We start from the raw sequence: 20,256 nt of genomic DNA, 5'->3' as shown, positions 1-20,256 counted from the left end.
TTCAAAGTGGCTGAGTGAGTGTGCATTGGTCAAAGACCAGGGACAGAGAAACAGACCAGACTTGAGTCTCCCTGATCCCCAGGGGAGGCAACCAAGCCAGCCTGAGAACCACTAATGAACTGTTTGTTAATGAAAGGGCAAGGACAAGGAGCCAGGGAAAAAGGACAGAGAGATTCTCTGTCAAACTTGTTTGGATTGCTAAAAGAGAAGGTAAGTGCCATGTCAGAACTGGGCCCTCGGACACGTGGAGCAGCTTCTTTCAGGGGTCACCTTGCTTTGGTTTTGCTGCAGTTAGTCAAGCTGCCCTGAGGGTCTGGCCCGTGCCTCTGCTAAAAAGTTATTATTTTTCATATTTCTACCCTTTTTAAACTGTACTTCTAACCACAGCATGAAAACCCAAAAGCTTTCAACACTGAAAAATTATTGGGTGAAATCCTGCCCCATGAGAGCCAGTGGGAGCATAACCATTCCCTCTAAAATGGCCAGGGTTTGCAGCACATATGGCTCCATACCCATTAATTATTTTGCACGTTGCTGTTACTTGGTGTAAGTAATAGAGCCAGTTTACATTTTGAATGCTTTCCAGACAGCAGCAGGGGTGGTGGTGGTGAATCCAGTTTGGACCATGCACTTTGGACTACACCAGGTTTTCAGCTGTCCACTGATCCCTTCCACAGGGGCTACAGCTTTTACATCTGAAGGAACATTTGGGACCTGAAACAAACCTTCTGTTTGGCAGCTCCTTCAGAGAGGTTATTGAGCCAGGGGTGCTTGAGACACACAGTCACTTTTAGCCTTTTTCTAAGCAGGGAAAAAAAAAGATACCATTATTGAAGCACTAATTGAAGATCAATCGTATCTTACTTCTACTTAAGGTAATGGCAGAAGAACACTGCAACATCAGCATGTTTAGTGAAGCTATTTTGCAAAGCACAAGTATGAATAAAAAATATTGGGGGAGAAGATGCAAAGGACAACATGAGCTGTAAGGTTTGCATTAGGGTAGGGTTTCCTGAGAAAAAACCTGGTGATAAGAAGGACAGCAGTTCGTGTTTTTGCAGAATTTGGAAAAGACTGTTCCTGAGATTGCAGAAATCAGAACTTCACTGGAGCCCAACTAAAGGAGTAAAATTATGTCCTATGAAAACTTCTGAAGATATATTAACCATGACAAGTTTTCCTGTTTTTACTGTGCACACACACTTAAAAATCTTCTGATAATCTCATGGGAATTGCTGTTCTGGAAGATTATAATGAAAAGTAAATTTAAGTGAAAATTAGAGTAATTTCTTTGATTTTTTTATATCCTATTTTATAGTAGTTCTGGTTATCCTTAGTCTATAACAGGAACATTTTGCAAGGGCAGAGCTGTCAATACACTATTCAGTCCATCCCACTGCCAGGGCTACAATTGCGTGATTATCATGATAATCTTTGCTCCTATTTTAATAATATTATTTTGTTAACTAATATCATCTATTCATTCTTAATGATGGCTGTATATGAATATGCACTTTGACCTATACATCCTAGGCAATACAGTAGTCATTTTATTTAACCCAAAAGTGCTTTGCCTGCAAAGGAAGAAGTGAATATTGCACTTCAAATGCTGTAAAAATTCTGAAACCTGCTTAAAATTATCCTCTTGTGAACCACTGAACCACAGAGTGGATTCACTTAGAAACAGCCAACAGAGGTGTCACCAACAGCATGAATCTCCAAAAGTTACTGAATAACAAGAATAACCAAAGTAATTTAAAGTCTTGTTGCTCCTCCAGCTCAGCCTAACTGAATTGTTAGCTTGAGCAAACTACTCCTTCTGTGCTGGCCACTAAACTGGCTACCACTGAAGGGCAAGAAGGTGCTTAAGTACAAAAGTATGCACCAGGGGAATTTCCAAGCTCTGTTGGGAAAGGCGTCTTCTTCGGAAGAGGTAGGATGAAACAGCACTCAGGGGCGTCTTCAGAAGAGCTTGAAAGGGTTTTCAAAGCAGGAACAAGAATCATACCGAGCTGGAAAATCCTTTTCATGTGGCAACTCAGTGCTCATTTTATACATACTTTCATTTGGCTAAGAAATTAATCCAGTCAGCAACACACAGCATTGCAGGATCTTATATTTCCTCCCAGCCATGCAAAAACTAATAAGCAAGTGTGAGCATGCAAATTCTAGCAGCTAAAAAAAAGCAATGGGACACATATGGCTCCCAGTGGCAAGAAATGAATCAGTGACAAAGACCCAAATGAAGTTAAGAAAAAATGTAAAAGCAAAGTGATGTGGCAACACAAGAGGGCAACAGCAGATGCATAAGGATATTTAAATGTAGGGACCTGAAGTCTGCAGTGGAGCTTGTGGTCTGTTAACCATGGGTGTTTTAAGGCAGCAGTTGCACTTAATCTCCAGCTAGAGGAAAACCAGAATGCTATTAGGAGTCTTTCCCAGAATCTTAAAATTCAGCAATTATCTGCTATAGGTCATGTGTTCTGCCATCATGCAATGCTGTCATTTCAGAAAATCCATGACAGATGGCAGGTTAATTGAGTTTTATTTTACTGCAAAAACGTATTCAGGTAATTTCAAAGCATTTGATGGAGACAATGAACAACATCAATGAAGTGTCATTATAATACATTATAATTTATGTGGGCATAAAAAAACATAAGTCATATTAATTCTGCAATGGAGCAGCACAGGTGACACAAATGTGTCATGATGGCATGGAATACACATTTCAAAGATACAGGATTATATACCATTTCTCCTTGATGAGAAGCTTTGATATGAAATCTTTGGCCTCATCAGAAACATCTCGAAATTCCTCATCTTCAAAATCCCAGTTACAGGCCAGGATATTGTTGAGGGTCTCATTGTCATCATCACCCAAGAAAGGAGACAATCCAGTGAGGCTGAAGTAAAAAGGAATATGTTCAGTACTCCTGTCTTTCCTTCTTCCTGTACATGGTCTCCAATGTGCCAGCTGAGATTGCTCTGTCATTCTGGCCGATCTTAAAAAATTCTACTCTCTAAGAAGATCTCCAGATCATTCCCATTTTCTCATCTATTTAAATGTTTAAATAATCACCCCTCTTCTCTAAGACACCAAGAATGACTGTCTTTCAAGATAGATCATATTTTCTAGACCTTTGATCACTCTTATACTAACCACTGGGAATTCACCAATTTTACATTATTCTGGAAGTGTGGTGCTCAAACACTCCTGAGAGATGTGCAAAAAGCCAAATACAAAAGCCTCATGGCAATTGGAAAAGAGAAGGGATTTCTCAATATGGAACTTAGAAAGAAATTTACATTTCTCATTTTGGGTACACAGTTTGTCACACTTCCAGTATAACAGCAAACTTGGATGACTGATACAGTTCAACACGGAAGCAGCTTACAAAGCAGATAATGAATCCTACTTACAGCATATAAGCAATGACTCCTAAACTCCACATGTCTGTAGGAAAAGAGACAAACTCATAATTCACAACTTCAGGAGCAAGAAATTCTGGAGTCCCAAAGTTAACTCGAAGTTTTTCCCTGGGTTTATATCTAGGATATGGAAACATTAACAAAGGACATCAATTACAGTTCTTTATTAAAATTGCATCATCAATGGTCTAGCACTTAGAGGAATTCCAGAAGCATACAGAAAATTCAGTAGGGAAAAAAGGACAGGCAGAGGCACAAACTAAAAAGAAATATACCCATATATAGAATGAAAAGTATTTTCAAGCTTTCTATCATACTAGGGCAAAATGCAATTGCTACAAAAAGGAAGAAATTCATAATTCAAGGACTTCTCAGAGCAGCTCTTACCATGCTTTTGGGACTTCTCCATATCATAGGCATGAAATTTTTAACCAGTAAATCCTTCACTGAGGTTATAGCACCTAATAAACTAGAAAGGATTATAGCATGGGTTATATTGTAAGAGCCCTCAACGGTATCTTACACTCTCTTTGGAAGAATCTCCTAATACTGGAGACAAGAGACTAGACAAGATGTGCCACTGGTTTTGTGGTGTTTTAGCTGTTCCAAGATACTTATATGCATTCTTTGTGAGAATCAGCCCTCTTTCAACCGTCTACCTGAAAAGAAGGTTTCAGGACAAATCTTTTTCATTCAGCTCCAAACATTCCATATTAAAATATATCCCTGGTTAAAAGAAACAAACTTGTCCTAAAAATAGTAGACCATTATGTATCAAACACATCATGACAGGGATGCAATACTTTTTTCATTATTTCTTAGTTAATTTATTGTTAGTGAGAACACATGCATGTACCTTCTTGCCAATCCAAAATCAATAATTTTTATTTGATTTGCCTCTCGGTTCACACACAGGATATTCTCAGGCTGCCAAGAGAAAAAAAAAACAACAAAAAAAAAACCCAAAACAACAAAAAACACTTGAATGAGGAAAAAATATGAAAAACTGTGCTTTTAGTAAACTGCAGTGAGAATAACACTAATAACAGTGTAAATATGTCATAAGCACCTTTTGGTTTTCTCCTTGTTCAGATCTCTCTGCATGGATACCCTGCTTGCTGTCACACAGCAGCCAGAGCCATGCATTTTGTGCTTCCCAACAGCTTTATCGTCTCCAGGGCTTTTGAATTTGACATAAGGCAGCAGCTCAGAAAAAGAAGGCACTAGGGGGAGGGGGAGAGGGAGTGCAGACTTTCAAGGAGGTGTTTCACTGTGATTTTACGGACCTTAATAAGCTCACACTGATTTTTTTTTTTTTTAATAAATTTTTGGGGCTTTGAAATTTATCTTACCGCTTTACATTTCTGAGTTTTTACATGTTCTGTCAGATTGAACATTCATATATTAAGCCAGTAATATCAACTTTATATTTTTTTCAGGTGTTTTAGCAAAAAATGGGATTCACAGGTTAAACCCCTCTGGGTTTTCATAGGGCCAAATGCTACTCTTCACTTTCCTGGCAGGAATCCATTAATTTCCAAGAATTACTCCAAATTCTTACAGAAGGAACTGAGAGAAGGATTTGGCCAATTGTCTTTGAAATGTAAATACCTAAAGCACAGTCCCATATTCCCTGCCAGCACTTTTATAGCTACTCTGTCTTATTGCTCAGTGAGTCCTCTTTGAAACAAAACAGCCCTCAACACTTAAAACATTAGTTAACCTTTGTCACCATTACTAATTCATTTTACATGTAGGACTTTTAAACACCATATGTCCATAGTTTCTGATGTCCTGGATGATTATGGTCAAGATGATTTTCTTTCAATTTCAGGCTTTCTTTCCTAAACTCATTTGTTACTGACAGCAATCTATGAACAAGCAAAACAGAAGGGAGAAGCCATAGCTGGCGAGCAGATGAAAAGAGGTCTCTGGGATTAATTTCTTGGATTGTATATGTATCTTTTTGTCAGCAGCTTGACCTCATATTAAAACTGTGCCATCTCAAGATCATAATTAATGTGTACCAAAGAACTGTATGAACTTCTGTTTGACAGGTTTCTAGGTAACTGGATGTTTGTAGAGAAAGAGAAAAGCAAGTCTGGTCATTGATCAGCTACTGAAGCAGGTCCCAACAAGCATCTGCTCATTTCCTTAACCACTGCAATAATATATATATGCTAACATCATTAAAGATGTCCTATATTAACTCAGTTGTTACAGGCCAAAGCCAGCAGCTGTTATAAAAATCTCACCAGAGAAAAACATCTTGTGCACTCCTTGTTTCTTTTTATTGTATTGTAAAGCTCAAGGATCACTAGGAAGCTTTCTAGCCAGTCATAAAACTAAAGACATCATCCCGTTTTATTCCTGCACTAAATAGAGGTAATAAACAAGTCCATTATTTAATAAGAACATAGGCTAAGGGAAAAGGAGCCAGCTGAAGTGTACAGTTTAATGAAAAATAGTAACAAATGTTTTCTGAGGTTGCAGTTGACCATTTTCAGTTGACCAGAGTGAGAATGTGCAAGTCCATGGTAGAGTACTATGTGTGAGTATGGGGCAGAGAATCTACCACCTTTCTCTGGGCTTTCAGCTACACTAGCAGCCATTGCCTAATCCAACACAGACACCCTGTATTCATTACATTATCCACTGACTATTTTTATTCCTTTCATTTCAGAAAGTACTTTTTAATGTGCTTCCCCTTAATCTCGCTATCTACTGATGCCTTTTCATAACAACAGCAGTTTAGTGTAGTCCTCAGAAGGTTGTGTGGGCTTACACTGATCCTGAATGACCCTTGAATTTAGTTCCACCTACTCATGCCTTTCTGCATAGTAAAAACAGAGATAATTTGACCCCATGGTTGCTGTATAAAACATGTATTTTATGCAGTTGAATTAAATAACAGTTGCTCAATATCTTGAGATCTAAATACTGAAATTAAAAATAGCAACATATTTGTAGTCAGCTGCTGGCTTTCTTTAAAATCAGTCTGTGGAAAATTTAAGCACTATGAAGCTTGATGACATATGACCACAATTTTAATCTAATTTATTTAGTCCTGTAGTAATTTAACTGATCTCAATGTGGTTAAAGTAAATATGCATTGAAATCAGGAAAGCAGAATAAGGCTCTTTGTTGTTTCTGCCACAGGAATCTGCTAAGCTTTATGGCCTACCATTAAGAATGGAATTTCCACATCTGCCATTGCACAAAACATACATCTCAAAACTCTACCTTGAGATCCAAATGAAGAATGTACATTTGGTGCATGTACTGAATTCCCTTGCAGATCTGCTTTATGAATGAGATAGTATCCATCTCTGTCAAATTGTAGTTTTCGTCAATAATTCGGTCAAATAGCTCTCCTCCTTCCACACTGAGGAGAAAAAGACAATAAAGCAGTGACCAAATTCAAATCCAATCCCATACAGTAAGACTAATGCAGAAAATATGCTATTGACTATTTTTATCATTCACAGTCAAGTTCAGTAGGATTATCTTGTACTCTGATCTGAACTTTCTAAAATCTGAGTTCTGATGCATACTGGTTTGAACCTCTTCATGGCCTATGAGTCCAGCCTCCCATCCACTGAAAACCATTATTGTCTTGAAATTTGGATATTGTGCTGTCTTGAGTCATCATTTTGTGCCACTGAAATTAATGAAGTTCCATGGAAAACCAAAACAACATGATGGAGAATCTGCATTTAAATCTGTGATCTCTTCCCTCTGATTTTAAGAGGGACAGGATCCAAAAAGTCAATCTGAAACTAACTAAAGTCAACAAAAATTACTTAATTTCTCTTCACATTTCAGTATGCCTCCAGCTTATCTGTTCATAGGTACACAAATACTTTTCTTTTGTGATATGTTAATCATATAAACCAAATTCAAAGGACTATCTGAGAATGTCCAGAATAGTCAAACTCACCCAGCTTTGAACCTTCTGCCACGCATCTCAATGTTTCAGTTTTGGCCTTTTTGGCTTCCTTAAGACAGCATCTGCTTAACTCGACCCTAAGGCAGGTATTTTGCGCCTAATTAGCATGATAACCCAGCATAAAAAGCAGGTTTATACTTAGAGGCACCCAGTATAAAGATTAGCCACAACACCCACACCTGGCTCCTCTTTGGTGTCAGATGTCTTCTTTGCCTCACTGAAAAGGAGATAGTCTGATAGGTTTATTTCTTAGCTGACACAAATTAAAGCATTAAATTAAAGATAAGATATGTAACACAGCTCTATTTTCAATTGGAGTAGTTGCTTTACAGCACCTGGAATGTGGCACACTACTGGAAAAAAGGCATAAATGGCTGAATTGGAAAACTTTTCTCTTAAATTCTCTTTTTTTCTGTTGTTCATGAGAACATATTTCATATGCATTTTCCACCTGTAAGAAGCATTCAAGCCAGAAGGAAATTGAGAACTGTAGCAGAAGTAGAGAAAAGAAAAGAAAAGAAAAGAAAAGAAAAGAAAAGAAAAGAAAAGAAAAGAAAAGAAAAGAAAAGAAAAGAAAAGAAAAGAAAAGAAAAGAAAAGAAAAGAAAAGAAAAGAAAAGAAAAGAAAAGAAAAGAAAAGAAAAGAAAAAGAACACACTTACTATTCCATGACAAGTACAATGTCATTTTTAGATTCAAAGGCATCATATAGCTGGATGAGGTTCACGTGATTCAGCTGGTTCATGACATTGATTTCATTTTTTACTTCATCCTGTAAAGAACCATGAGTATTTCTTCAGATGACTTTTTTCCTAAGAGAGCTATGTTTGAAGCAAATCTACATTATCCTCATGTTTTCTCTCGAGGCAACCAAACTCAGAGCTCCTGCAGCAGTAGATGTCAAAGCCATAGGAACTAACAGACTGAACTCAGAGCTTGAGTGGGGTGATAATAGTTTCAGTAATAAGATATTTACTGGAAAAGGAAGAGGAGAGCCCACATGGACAAGTGGCAGGCTCCCAGGGACGTAAAGGAAAAAGAGAAGCAGAGGAGGATTTTGTTTGAACAGCTGTAGGTGTAAAAAATCAAGCTGAGAGGAGTCCAGGACCATCCTCAAAACCTAACTTTGCAGTCAGAGGAGAGAGACCTCCATTCAACCCAACTATTTTAGACATGCTGAATCATTCTCTGATGATGCCAGTTTCTCTCTATTCACCATAAAGGGATTTTTGGAGATCAGCTTAGCCACAGCTATATCTTAGCAACCCCATTTACCTGAGACAAATCCCACTCTTGAATGCCCTTAATGACACCAATGTCACACAAAGGATGTTGTGCATGCCTTTCCTGTGAAAGCCAGTCCCAGATGGCCAAGAGGTTTGTAAAACACCCCAGACTAATTCCTCTCATCTGTATTTGTGCTGATGTCAGGTAACCAAATCATGTCTTATCAGCATCCTCCCCACTGACATCAAGTCATTGCAGCAAAAGCTACAGTGTGCTTGGGATGGAACACAGTTCTGACAAATGTTTTTTTTGTCACAGACATGACAAATATTTTTACCATTAAAGAAAACATTAATAGAATTAGCAACAGAAATAAAAAAATAATAACGTAAGATTTAAAAGCAGCAAACAACCAAAAAATAGTACTTTGATGAGCTGCTAGAAGTTTTGGAGGAAAAGGGAAATAGAACTGGAATTAATGGTATTCCAGCAGGTCCTATGAGTGTGATGGTTTGTGAGACACTTCTGGCCTTTTGTGTAGCTGAACTGTAACTGAAGAATAGTGTGTGATCCATTGGGGAACAAAAGACTAATATCATTTTCTACCAACCTTCTGTTTTGGACCTTGTGCTTTTATAATTTTGGCTGCCAGCTTGAGACCTGTTGCTTTCTCTTCACATTTGTGCACTTGCCCAAATCGCCCTCTAGAGAAAAGGAGAAACAAATATCATCCAGTGGTACAGGTGTCAACTCTGAGTGTGAACTATGCTATAAAGAAGCATAAATTATCCTCTCCCTACTTGCTTTCTTTTGAGTTGCTCTGTTGTTGCTATTTCATGGTATGGCTTGTACTTACTACTACTCATTTAGGCACACTAACATCACACACTGTTCTATCTGGTACTACCCCATTTGTATGATTCACTATACTCACCTCATAACCTGCAATAACTAATCCCAGGAAGGTCAAGGATATTCTGTAAGGATAATGACTCAGTTCTGTGCACCATCTGCCCCTCTCCATCACATTGTTCTCCTCCATGGGAAGCTTGTGATTTCTTGATGAAACAAAGCTTTACCCAAGAGTATGCTGCTGCCATGAAAGTTACAATATCCCACTCCCCTAAATAATGTCAGCATGAGAGATCAGTACCTGCACGGCCTGTCAGATCAGCCCACTAATCTATCTGAAAACACGCACGTGTTTTCAGCAGTGAGATTCATGGAGAGGAAGACTGTAATATGTGTCTACATACCACTGGCTGTAATTTGAGGTAAGGTATTTCAGTGTCCTAGGAGCCCTGTCATAAAGCCTAGGGGCATCTGGCTGGCCTAGAACAATGCCAAACACAGGACAAATCTGCTGGTGCCAAATAGTAAGCCAAAATTCACTCACTTTGTAAAACCAGTCTCCCCTTTTCATCCCATTATAAAGCACTGTAAGAGCTCTGACTTTCATGGCTTCGGCTCTAATGGGGCACGTTGCCTCACATTCACCTCCCAGGGTGCTTAGCTGTAAATCCATGCCTTGTTTTCCAAGTTGATTTAGTTCACCTGACTTACCCTCCCAGAATTTCATCCTCATTGACATTGTAATAATTGCTGATCCCCACCCTTTTGGCTGAGACAATCCGGTGATCAAATGGTGCTGGTGGAGTAGGAATATCATCTAAAAAAGACAAAACAGACGGAGAACATATCAGTGGTCACATGCAGTGCTTGTCTATCCCATATTTAATTCCTCTTTTCCCCACATAAATTCATTTAAGAACTGAACACACTTACTATATACTTTACAGATACGTCTTTCTGTTATTGAAAAAGGGTTGTATTTCAGAAGCTCTGGCTCAGAAAAAGAGGTTGTGTTGGGGACCTACGCTCCCAAGACAAGGACTCCTTTTTTAAGTTATCAGTTTAAGTTAACAGTTGGCAAAGTGAAGACCACTAGACTGTGCCAATGTAGCTTCATACTCACAATGGGCCTCTGCAATTCAGCCTGATCTCTGATTTTTAAAAATATTTTTTCCTCCTCGGGGACTGTTAATAGGTGAGTATGTACTGTAACTCTCCAGTGGGGTAGGAAGAGAAACAACTCTCCTGCATGCCCAGCTAAAAGAGGCTATTTCTCAGCTTTTGTTGTGGAGAGTGAAGAATCCCCTTCTCAACTGATTGACAAAACGTGTCCTTGTCCACAGTGTGGTCATCACCTTTAAAGATCGCATTTAGAGCTTGTGCACATGAGGGAATTTCACCCTGGCAGACAGCACTTGGGGTTTCCAGCATGGTTCAGGACACATGGTAACTGTCATGTGCTGCTCTGAAGAATTTCTGTCCTTAAAAAAAGATGGCAGGTAAAAGGTAAAGAGGGGCACAAAGAAGGAATGGTTCCCAACATTGCATTACATTAGCTATGGAGTTTTGACAGGTCTTACTGGGTGTTACTTTCTGGATCTACACATACTGGACCTTTCTGCCATCATGATGTCAAAATCCCTGCTGGAGACCAGCCCTCCATGCCTAATTTGGAATTTTTGCAGGCTGTTGGGACTTCAATTTCATACCCACGTTGTTTTTCATTTGATTGATACTCCCAAGAGTGACCTTTGGCTGACCAAGGTGACACATACTTCTTCAACCATTTGGGAGGGCTACAGCCCCAGTGTTTCAATATGAGCTTTCTGGTTTGGCATGCCAGCTCCTTTTTTTGTGAGGTTTGTTGAGCAATTTTAAAACCATTCATTACTTCAGTGAAAATGATCAAAAACACAAACAAGAAACCCCATGACAGCATGTAGCTGGCAGGAACACTTTGGTCATTAATGTGGCAGTAGATTGTCCTTATTCACAGTCAATGTCCATTTTTCCAGGACACCAGCTGTGTACCTAGATTTTATTTTTTTTTTGACAGTGCTAATAACTTACATGGTCAGGAAGTTAGTTCATGGTCAAGGAATTGTGAAAAGCTGGGGCTTCTGGAAGTTTGCCACCTACTTGGGATTCAGCAGAGTTTGAATTGCATGACTGTAAGTATGGGTCTTTGCACGTTACTGAGACCCACAAAACGCCAAGAAAACCTCTAACCTAAGGCAAAATTTGACTCTAACTACACAAACTCCATCAGCACCAGCATGTAAGTAACAGAAGAAAAGGTCTTTCTGAAAGCTCAGCTGAAAACATTACCAAACTTTGTGCAAGGAAATATTCCTTTAAAAATGCCAGACTGCTTTTCAAAACTATGTTTAAGTTTTTGCCATCAAGATGTTCCCCATGACAGACCCTCTATTCTTCTTTTCGTGTAAACCAGAGGGGATTTCTCCCTATTCAAGAACAATTTCCTATTACAGATCCAAGATCCTCCAACAGAGACACTATAACCTTAACATCATCCATAACAATCTCCCAGAGCTCACAACAGTTTATGGATTTTAAAGTTTCAGTGTGCTATCTCCTGTTTTCTGCTACAAAAAACCTAGCACAAACCTGTAAGAAATGTTTCCCTCCTACACTCTTCCCCCCATTTCCCAAAGCAGATGAATTAATCTTGAGTCCTATGTATGCACATGCACAAGCACATGGATAAATTTCCAAGTCTTTCAGGCCACCTCTTCACATGGCATAATTTCATATACAGGAATAGGCACTGAAATTCTCAAGATGGAAGTCTAATATTAGAAATCTCTGCCTCACCATGGTGAGCACTGTTTCAGAGTTCGGTGCCTGTGCACCATTTATCTGACTGCTCAACAGCACCACTCAGGCTTCCACACAAAAGTCCGTATTTCTTTACTTTGTAGCCTGTAGTTATTCTCACTTCAGATTACAGTGGTATGAATATCAGCAAGCTGGTTTTTCAGGCTATGTCTACACCATTGCAGATTCCCTGTTAACACACATTCTCAACACTTCCACAGGCTGACCAACTTTACCACACCTGATATAATTTCTCCCTCCACTCTATACTTAGGGATTTTAGCTCTTTTGTTTAAAGAAGAGGGAGAGAGGATAGTGTTAGTGGAGTAGTTGTGGCAGAAGCAAATTAATTTTGAATTATTTCTGACAGAGAAGAAGCTTCTAATATGAAAGCAAGCAGAATGATGTTACTCCTCATCAGCTTAAGATGCAGTCCATGAAAAAACTGTTTCACATCAGAGTTATCATGCACACTTTTTCCCCCTACTAATTAGAATAATGAAATCATTGTCTTCCACAGATCTCTGTCTCTGTTCATCACTGTAATACCAGGGGAATCAAATGCTTTGTCTTTAGGATACGTCCTTTAAGAACTTTTTATAGTTTTACATATGCCATCAGCGTTTTCTGCAACTACTCTGCTCTTTTTGTTGTCATCTTTGACTAGACCTTCATCATGCACTCGATGCTCACTGCTACCACTATGCTCAAACTGGCAGGTCTGCTCAGGAATTGAACTAGAATTTCCTGTACCTTTTTCGCAGCTTTTACACCTGCAAGGACAAAACATGGTATTAGTGCAGAGTACACTTAAAGCAGAGCAACCTTAGAAACATAGGTGAAAAAAATGCTTACACGGATATTGCATTAAAATAACAATAAGCTATTTTGTTTCATGGTGTAAAATTAACTGCTTTAATATTCACATTGAGAAATAAAAATCGCTTAATCATGACAAAATTAAAATTAATCATGACAGCAAAATGTTTCTCAGTTATTGAAAACCTCATCTGAGTTCTTCTAAACTTGACATTAGGTTATCAATCTTGCCTTTAAATCAAGGGGAGAACATTGGAATTCTCCTTTGTTCATACAGGTTCCTGAGAGCTTAAAGCTGTTTATACCTGAAAGGCAATATATTAAATCCAACAAATAAAGAATTGCAGTAAACAAATTTATTAGGTCAAGTGCCTGGGTAAATGTTCACATTTTTATGTTGTCCTTTAAGTTACCACATTTGCAGTAAGTTAATTACCAGTTGGCAGATGGCTTAATCTATATTGCTGATGTTATGTGACATTTCAGTATATAAACATAACTATGGGAGAATTCTCCTCAGAGATAAAGAATAGCATAATTTCCATGTTCTTAACATATTTCCCAAGCAAACAACCATAGCATGCTTCTAGTACCATGTGTGGTGGATTGTTTGCCTGTCTTATTTAAGAGTATAATTCCACTTAGATCAGAGACATAAACTTTTGTATTGAGCTAAATTTTCACTAATACTTAGATTAATCAGCCACTTTGACTTGAAGCTTGAAGTGCACATTTTTCTGAAGCAAGGGTTTCTTCAGAATGTGTAGTCTCAGACCTTACCTTCCCTCTGGTACCTCTTCATCATCACTTTGTTCTGCCTCATCTTCTTTTTGGGAAGGAGCTGGTGGTTCCTCAGCAACTTTTTCACTCTTATCAGCATTTTCCTCCCCTTCATTCTCTTTCTCCTCTTCTTGTTTCTCAAGTGCATCTTCAGGCACCTGATGTTCCTTCTTCTCCTCCTCATCTGCTGGAGACTCACTCTCACTCTCCTGCACAGTTAGTTTTTGACAAGCATCATCAACAGCATCTTCTTCCTGCTGCTTTTGTGGAGTGAAAGATTCCTGAAAAGAGTTCCTCCTATATTCATAATGACTTTCTAAAGACAAACTTTCTTTTTTCTCCTCTGACTCTTCAGTATGAAATTTGGGAGGATCCACTTCAAGCAGAACAGAACTTTCCCTCTTGGCATTTTCCTTGTTGAGCTTATCAACTTCTTCTTCCTGAGAGCAGGACTGACCCTGCTGGATGTCCCCATCTACAAGAGATTACAAAGTAATCTGTCAGTGGTTTTCTTGTAGTCAGTAGCAGTTTTAAAGTGGGGCTGCACACTTAGTGTAACTTCTGCTGAATTTTCAAGTAGGTATTTGCTTTCCTCTCCCACTTTCAAGGTCAGTACAAGTGTCTCCTAAGCAAGAGCAGACTACTTATTTCAAACTGTGATTTCATGGGTCTGATGTGCTTTCTTTAAGACACAGCATTAGAAAATGCTTTTCTTGAAGTTATTGTCAGCCAAGTCAAGGTTAATAAACTCCTCATGTAAAACACCTTATTGAGCAGCTGGATACCCTGTGCTCCCTAATGCTGATGAACACACATGTAGCCCAAACAACTTCACTGGAATTGCTCGGGAAATTCATGGCTATTTCTGTCTTATTTCTTAGGAACTAGAAGTTGATCAGAGAAAAAAATAGACTAACCTGTTGAATCTGGTGGCTTCTTCTCTTTTGTTTCTGTTTCATTGAAATGTGACTTTTCTTTGATGACCTGTGGAGAAAAAAACTGACAGATTAGTCAATTTATAGAGTGTACATGTTGTATTGGTCCTCATGGAATCGCAGCCTGATTTTTATTTTTTTAAATTTTTTTGTTTTGTTGTTTTTTTGTCAAATGCAAATACTCTGTGTTCTAACTCACACATTTCCTATAAATGGTGGTCCTTATTTTAATCACTACAAGCCGATTGAATTGATACCAGTGCAAAGCAAGAGAAATTATCTTGGTTGTAATCAGCATCAGTGTTGGCATAAAAACAACCTAGAAAAGATTAGGACTGAACCTCAGAGACTAAACCAGAGGCATCCAAGAATCAGTTGCTTCCCTGCCCTAGCTTTTGCTGTTAAAAACTAGGTTAAACCAAATCTCAGAATATTTAATATTCCAGTAAAATGTTCAGTAACAATCTTACTGACACTTACCAAAAAGTTCCTTGCTGTTTAATCAACATTAGGTAATGACTTCTTTAATGATTCAATGATTTATTAAGGGCTGACTGAGACAGTAACCAGGAATTGGAGCGTACAAGCACTAACTTCAGCTTCATACCCTTCTTTTACCTACATTTTACAATGCTGCAGTGACATCTAGAGGTGCATCATACCAATCCAGATCCTTACAAAACCTCTGTAATTACTGTTACCTTTATGGATATTAACTGCTGTTTCTATGCTGTGCGCTGGGTGTGTTTTTTCCTGGCCACTCCTAGACTTGTCAGTAGGTGACCACAGCACAACATGGTATCTGCTGCTGCTTGGTGCACCTTTTTTCATCTTCTTCTTCTCACGATGCTATGAAACTGACACTGTCATTACTATTATTAGCTCCACATGGAGTGAAAAATGTAGGGCTACCAGTAAAGCAGTATTGTACATATCCTAACAAAATATACAGGTTCAGGCACTTAATTCTGAGCATCTTAACCATGTGATCAGTCCCACAATTCTGGGTACCAACCAGTCCTAATACTAAACATTTGTTCTGGTAAGCCCTCCACATTTTTTTATGCTTTATTTTTTTATTTTAATTTCATCAGGCTAAATAGAAAATAGGCATTAAATCAAAGCAATGTGTATCCACTATAAACAGAGTTCAAGGGAAAGGAAATTCCATGAGAAGCCAAAAGAGTTGAAACAAACTACATGTAACTGCATAGAGGGATTTCAACAGGACTTGTTCAGAAAATCTTCATCTACAAGGGACAAGGAAACTGTAATATGAGCGTAAGACCTGAGACTGACAATTAGTTTGGATGCAGTTTGTCCCAGGAAGTTGCAGGCCACAAAATGAAAAGGGTCACAAACCAACAAGGTAAATACCTTTGAAATATAAATCAGAGCCTTGTTCCCATAGAGCTTAAATATAATGTAATGTTGCCAGATGGAACACAGGGAGTCTACCAATGCTCCAAAAGGCAGTAAAAAAAATAAATAAAAATAAATAAATAAAATAAAATGAGGAAAAGCTGCAGACTTATTTATTCTGCACTGTGTTGACAATTAGTAATGCACTCGTGTTCCTGTAAGTATGTCAGCCTTTCTGTACCACTGAGGACATCAGCTCTGATCAAACACAGTCAGCTGAGCAAATAATCAGAGAAATGGCCTCCAAGCTCTTTGATGCATGAGGCCAGATTTCACTTCTGCATTCAGAATTAATTGCAGACACATGGCACTTCCAACTAAATATTGCTGCAGTTTGCAGGTGTGAAATACAGAAGCCAGCTTTTGAAATCCGTCTAGTGGAAGGAACACTGGACAGTGCTGAATACCTGAGACTGCCAGGGTATTACATAAATTACTGCCGTGTTTATTCAAGCACCATTTCTGATCGCTGACATTCCAACAGAAGATGAGGAGCTCATACTAATTTAAATTAAAGAAAAAAAATCATAAAAATGAAATATTTACTGATATTCTTCAGAATCAATTTGCAGTAAATATAGGGGCAAGAGTGCACTTGAGTAAGAAATACAAGTACAAGGACAAGATATTGAAATACTTGTAAACACGTGGGTAGTCTATACATGAACAACCTAATATTCTCCATATTTTGCTGCTTGTATCAACATGCAACTTCAACTTGTCAAACTTTGACTGGCAATAAAAACATGACCTTTTGCCCTTTATTTCTATCCCTCTAAAGGGTGGGGGCTTACCAGGTTTTCTGGAGCTGACAGAAGTCAGTATATCCTCCCCATCCCAGCCACAGGCAGTACAAAGACCTCCTTGTAGTTTCTCAGGGACATGTGATGACGTCCAGCCCCAGGCAGCTGAGCAGCTGCTCTGAGAGCCCACAATTCCCAAAAGCCATCACACTCTTTGAAAATCTCATCTGAAAGGTGTGGTGGTTTGTTAAAGACATCTATCCCACCTAATTACTCTTCTCATCACTACTCTTCCCTCAATCTGTTAGAGCTTTCTTAAGGGGCTTTTTAACTTAATCTCTAATAATATTTTATTTATTTATGTATTATTCTTCCCAAGCTTAGGTAACATTACTTTTTCCAGCCTGTATTTTCTAAAATTAAAGTAATCAATATTTCTTAGGAGAAAACATTTTTCCTCATTCTTTAATGACTTGAAAATGTAAAATTAGGTAAATGACACTAGAGTATTTTTCCTAGTTATACAAGCCAAAAGCTTCCAATGAATTTTACATTTTCATTTGACAAAAGGTTAAATATGAAAGTTTGTGTTGTGATCCTGTAAGGTATATCACAGCAAAAAGGTGTCTGTATCTATACAATTTTGTATTGTGAATGTATTCAAAAATACATTTTCTAAACTTAAACATATTCTTTCATAGAGTATTGCCAGACCCTAAGTAAAAAGACAGAATAAATGCCCAGGTGATGATAGAGAATAATGTGAGATAGTCCAGAGGCTGAAACTTCAGTATAGACCAAAAAAAAAAGAAAAACATTTGGAAATTATTTAAATTGACTTTAGAAACTTGCAGAAATCAAGCAAAAAGCAGTAATATATATAAATATAATATAGTCTAATTGAAATTTCAAATGCAGCAAGAAATTAATGTCTTTTATAGACATCTGACTCCTTTTTAATGAGCTCTACATAGTTAAATTCCTTCTTTATACTGCAGCAGTCCTACCCTTGGAATGTTTTTTTTAGCTAACTTTAAGGTTTTTTTATTCACCTAATAAAACTCTTTGATTCTTTTTTTCCTACTGCAAAAATTTTTGTAATGAGTGGCCTCATGAAGAAGCCCCAACCATTCAGTTAGAGGTCCTTTTATCACATTTCATTTGATACCAAGACATTATCCTCAGCTTCCATCTGCCAATACAGAGACATAAACCTTTACATGTGCATAAACCACATTTTAACTCTGTGTAACTTTCTCATTTTCCTGATAGTTTGCAGAGCTGTATTATGGCAAGATAATCTGGTTTTGTGTAAGATCTGATCACCACTCATTTACCAAAATTATTAAGTTACTTGAGATTTCCAATTAATGCATTTCCCTAACAACCAGAACTCAGCCATGGTCTTTGCCACTAAGGGTGCTCCCAGTATCTCTTCACCAGTTCCCAGGAGAGTGCAGAACACAACACAGAGACCCTGGGACAATCACATGTGTGGTGATGTCTCCTGTGCCATCCATCAAAGCTGGAATCCATCCCTGTGAGATGCCCCCACCCAGGGAGGCAAAGATTTAGTTTCAGATAAGTGTTGTTCAAGTGAGAGGCATGGCTGTAAAGCATGGGAAGAGTGGATTCCATCCTCTGCCTCAGGGGATGAGCCCTGTGAGCCCACCCTGGACCCTCGTGGGGTGGCAGCCCAGGGTGTTCTGATTCGGTTTGTGCCCCTGTGGTTTCTCCCTTGCTATGTTCCTATTAGACATAATTAACCTTAAACTCCACCCTGGTTCTGGCCCAAAAAACCCACCACCCTGCTTCCTTTGGGGTTCTCTGTCTCTGGATCTAAGATGGGTTTTTGTTCCTGTGTTGAATAAATGGTTTTCTGAGCAGAAGCCTGTCCCATTGAGCCCCAAGTCGGTCACTGGTAACTGTAGCCTCCCTGGACATGATCCTGCAGCCCCAGAACACTACACATCTCCACCTGCCCTTTCATGTTCCTCTTCAACACATACACCTTTCTCCCCCTAGCAGTGTAAAATATTCAGTGAGAGTATTTTTGATACAAACTTATGAATGCTAAAAGACACATACATGGGAATTCTGCTTTTATTGGCAGATGCTGCATTTGCTTCCATGTCATAATTTTTTTTGGTACACTATAACAACTGCTGGCACCTTCAGGCAAAGATTTTGACTCTTGCATGATTTTTATACAGCTCCTTGAACTAGATAAAGAAATCATTCTCTGTAAAATCCAAACTCAATCCACAAACACCTTCTAATCACACACAAAAAATAGTTCTGAACCATGAAAATTGTGATTCCCCCAGTACAAAATGCAAGAGAAGTTCTATATGACCTGCTGCTTTGAAAATACATAGGTAATAAGGTAAACAACTTCTGCATGAAAAAATCCCTCAGAACAACATCATCCTAGGGCTGAAGTTGAAAATCAGTGATGACAAAGCATTGTCCATTCCCCGCTAAAGTTTGCTGACTTGCCAGCCACTGCACTGAAGAAGCTGTGGCTGTCCTGTTTCAAATGGATGCTTCCGTCTGCCAGGCCATTCTTCTCAAAACAGGGAATCTTAAAGTGAGGAGTAAAAAAGGCTTTCATGCAACCAGGCTCCTGACAAAGCCCATAGCCACGGTGAAGGTGCAACGGGTTGCACTAACAGTGACAGGTTGATTCTAAACATCTTTACTTTTGTCTTGAGGTCTAGTCACTGTCACATAAGGCTCATTATCAGGCCTAAGAAGGGCTTTGGAGGTAGGCTTGTAACTCCAACTAACTAGTTTACTTTTAATATCTCTGGAATACATGGAGGCCTGTAGTAATCACCAACAAATCTGTGTCTACCAAGACACTCTAGAACCAGAGCACTCAGCATTACCTGGCTATGACACCTGTCTTTTCACTGCATCTGGGGAATCAAATCAACCAGCCACTTTTGTTTTTGTTTTTCATCTGAACAAATCAAGGCAAGCAAAAGCACTAAAGAATTTGTCTGCTTTTTACCAACACATTGGAAAGCCTCACATCTCTCCCTTCTCTACACTGCCCAATGTACTTACATGTATGATGACTGACAGGGTGCATGTGTGCCTCATATGTACCTGTGCCATAACCCCGAAAGTTTTCCACGTGCTACTCTTTACATTTTTACCACCACTATATTGTTAGTAGTAGTAGTAGTAGTATTATATTTTACCATTTTTAAATGGAACACCCTCCTAAGTGGGTTCCACTATTGACACAGTGT

The 20,256-nt window shown here is 38.6% G+C and overlaps 1 protein-coding gene across 4 annotated transcripts in view; it reads right to left on the bottom strand.

The window, feature by feature from the left end:
* The window catches only part of MYLK4 (myosin light chain kinase family member 4), an 82,084-nt gene that overhangs the window by 6,654 nt on the left and 55,174 nt on the right, over positions 1-20,256 (bottom strand). For 3 of the 4 annotated variants that reach the window (XM_086899900.1, XM_086899906.1, XM_023919779.2), the window contains 12 exons: positions 14,814-14,880; positions 13,897-14,371; positions 13,051-13,070; positions 10,171-10,276; positions 9,218-9,311; positions 8,043-8,152; positions 6,676-6,817; positions 4,289-4,359; positions 3,424-3,552; positions 2,754-2,906; positions 2,331-2,403; positions 726-801 (listed from right to left, as the gene is read on the bottom strand). In XM_086899900.1, coding sequence (XP_086756026.1) covers positions 754-801; positions 2,331-2,403; positions 2,754-2,906; positions 3,424-3,552; positions 4,289-4,359; positions 6,676-6,817; positions 8,043-8,152; positions 9,218-9,311; positions 10,171-10,276; positions 13,051-13,070; positions 13,897-14,371; positions 14,814-14,880 — 1,488 coding nt within the window. In that variant the 3' untranslated portion in view covers positions 726-753. The remainder of the gene's footprint in view (positions 1-725; positions 802-2,330; positions 2,404-2,753; positions 2,907-3,423; positions 3,553-4,288; positions 4,360-6,675; positions 6,818-8,042; positions 8,153-9,217; positions 9,312-10,170; positions 10,277-13,050; positions 13,071-13,896; positions 14,372-14,813; positions 14,881-20,256) is intronic. The other variant, XM_023919780.2, reaches the window with a different exon arrangement.

The sequence above is a fragment of the Cyanistes caeruleus genome, chromosome 1 (assembly GCF_971803275.1).
Source record: "Cyanistes caeruleus chromosome 1, bCyaCae1.hap1.1, whole genome shotgun sequence".
NCBI lineage: Eukaryota > Metazoa > Chordata > Aves > Passeriformes > Paridae > Cyanistes > Cyanistes caeruleus.
Note: the sequence above shows the minus strand (reverse complement) of the source record. Positions and strands in the feature narration are given on the sequence as shown.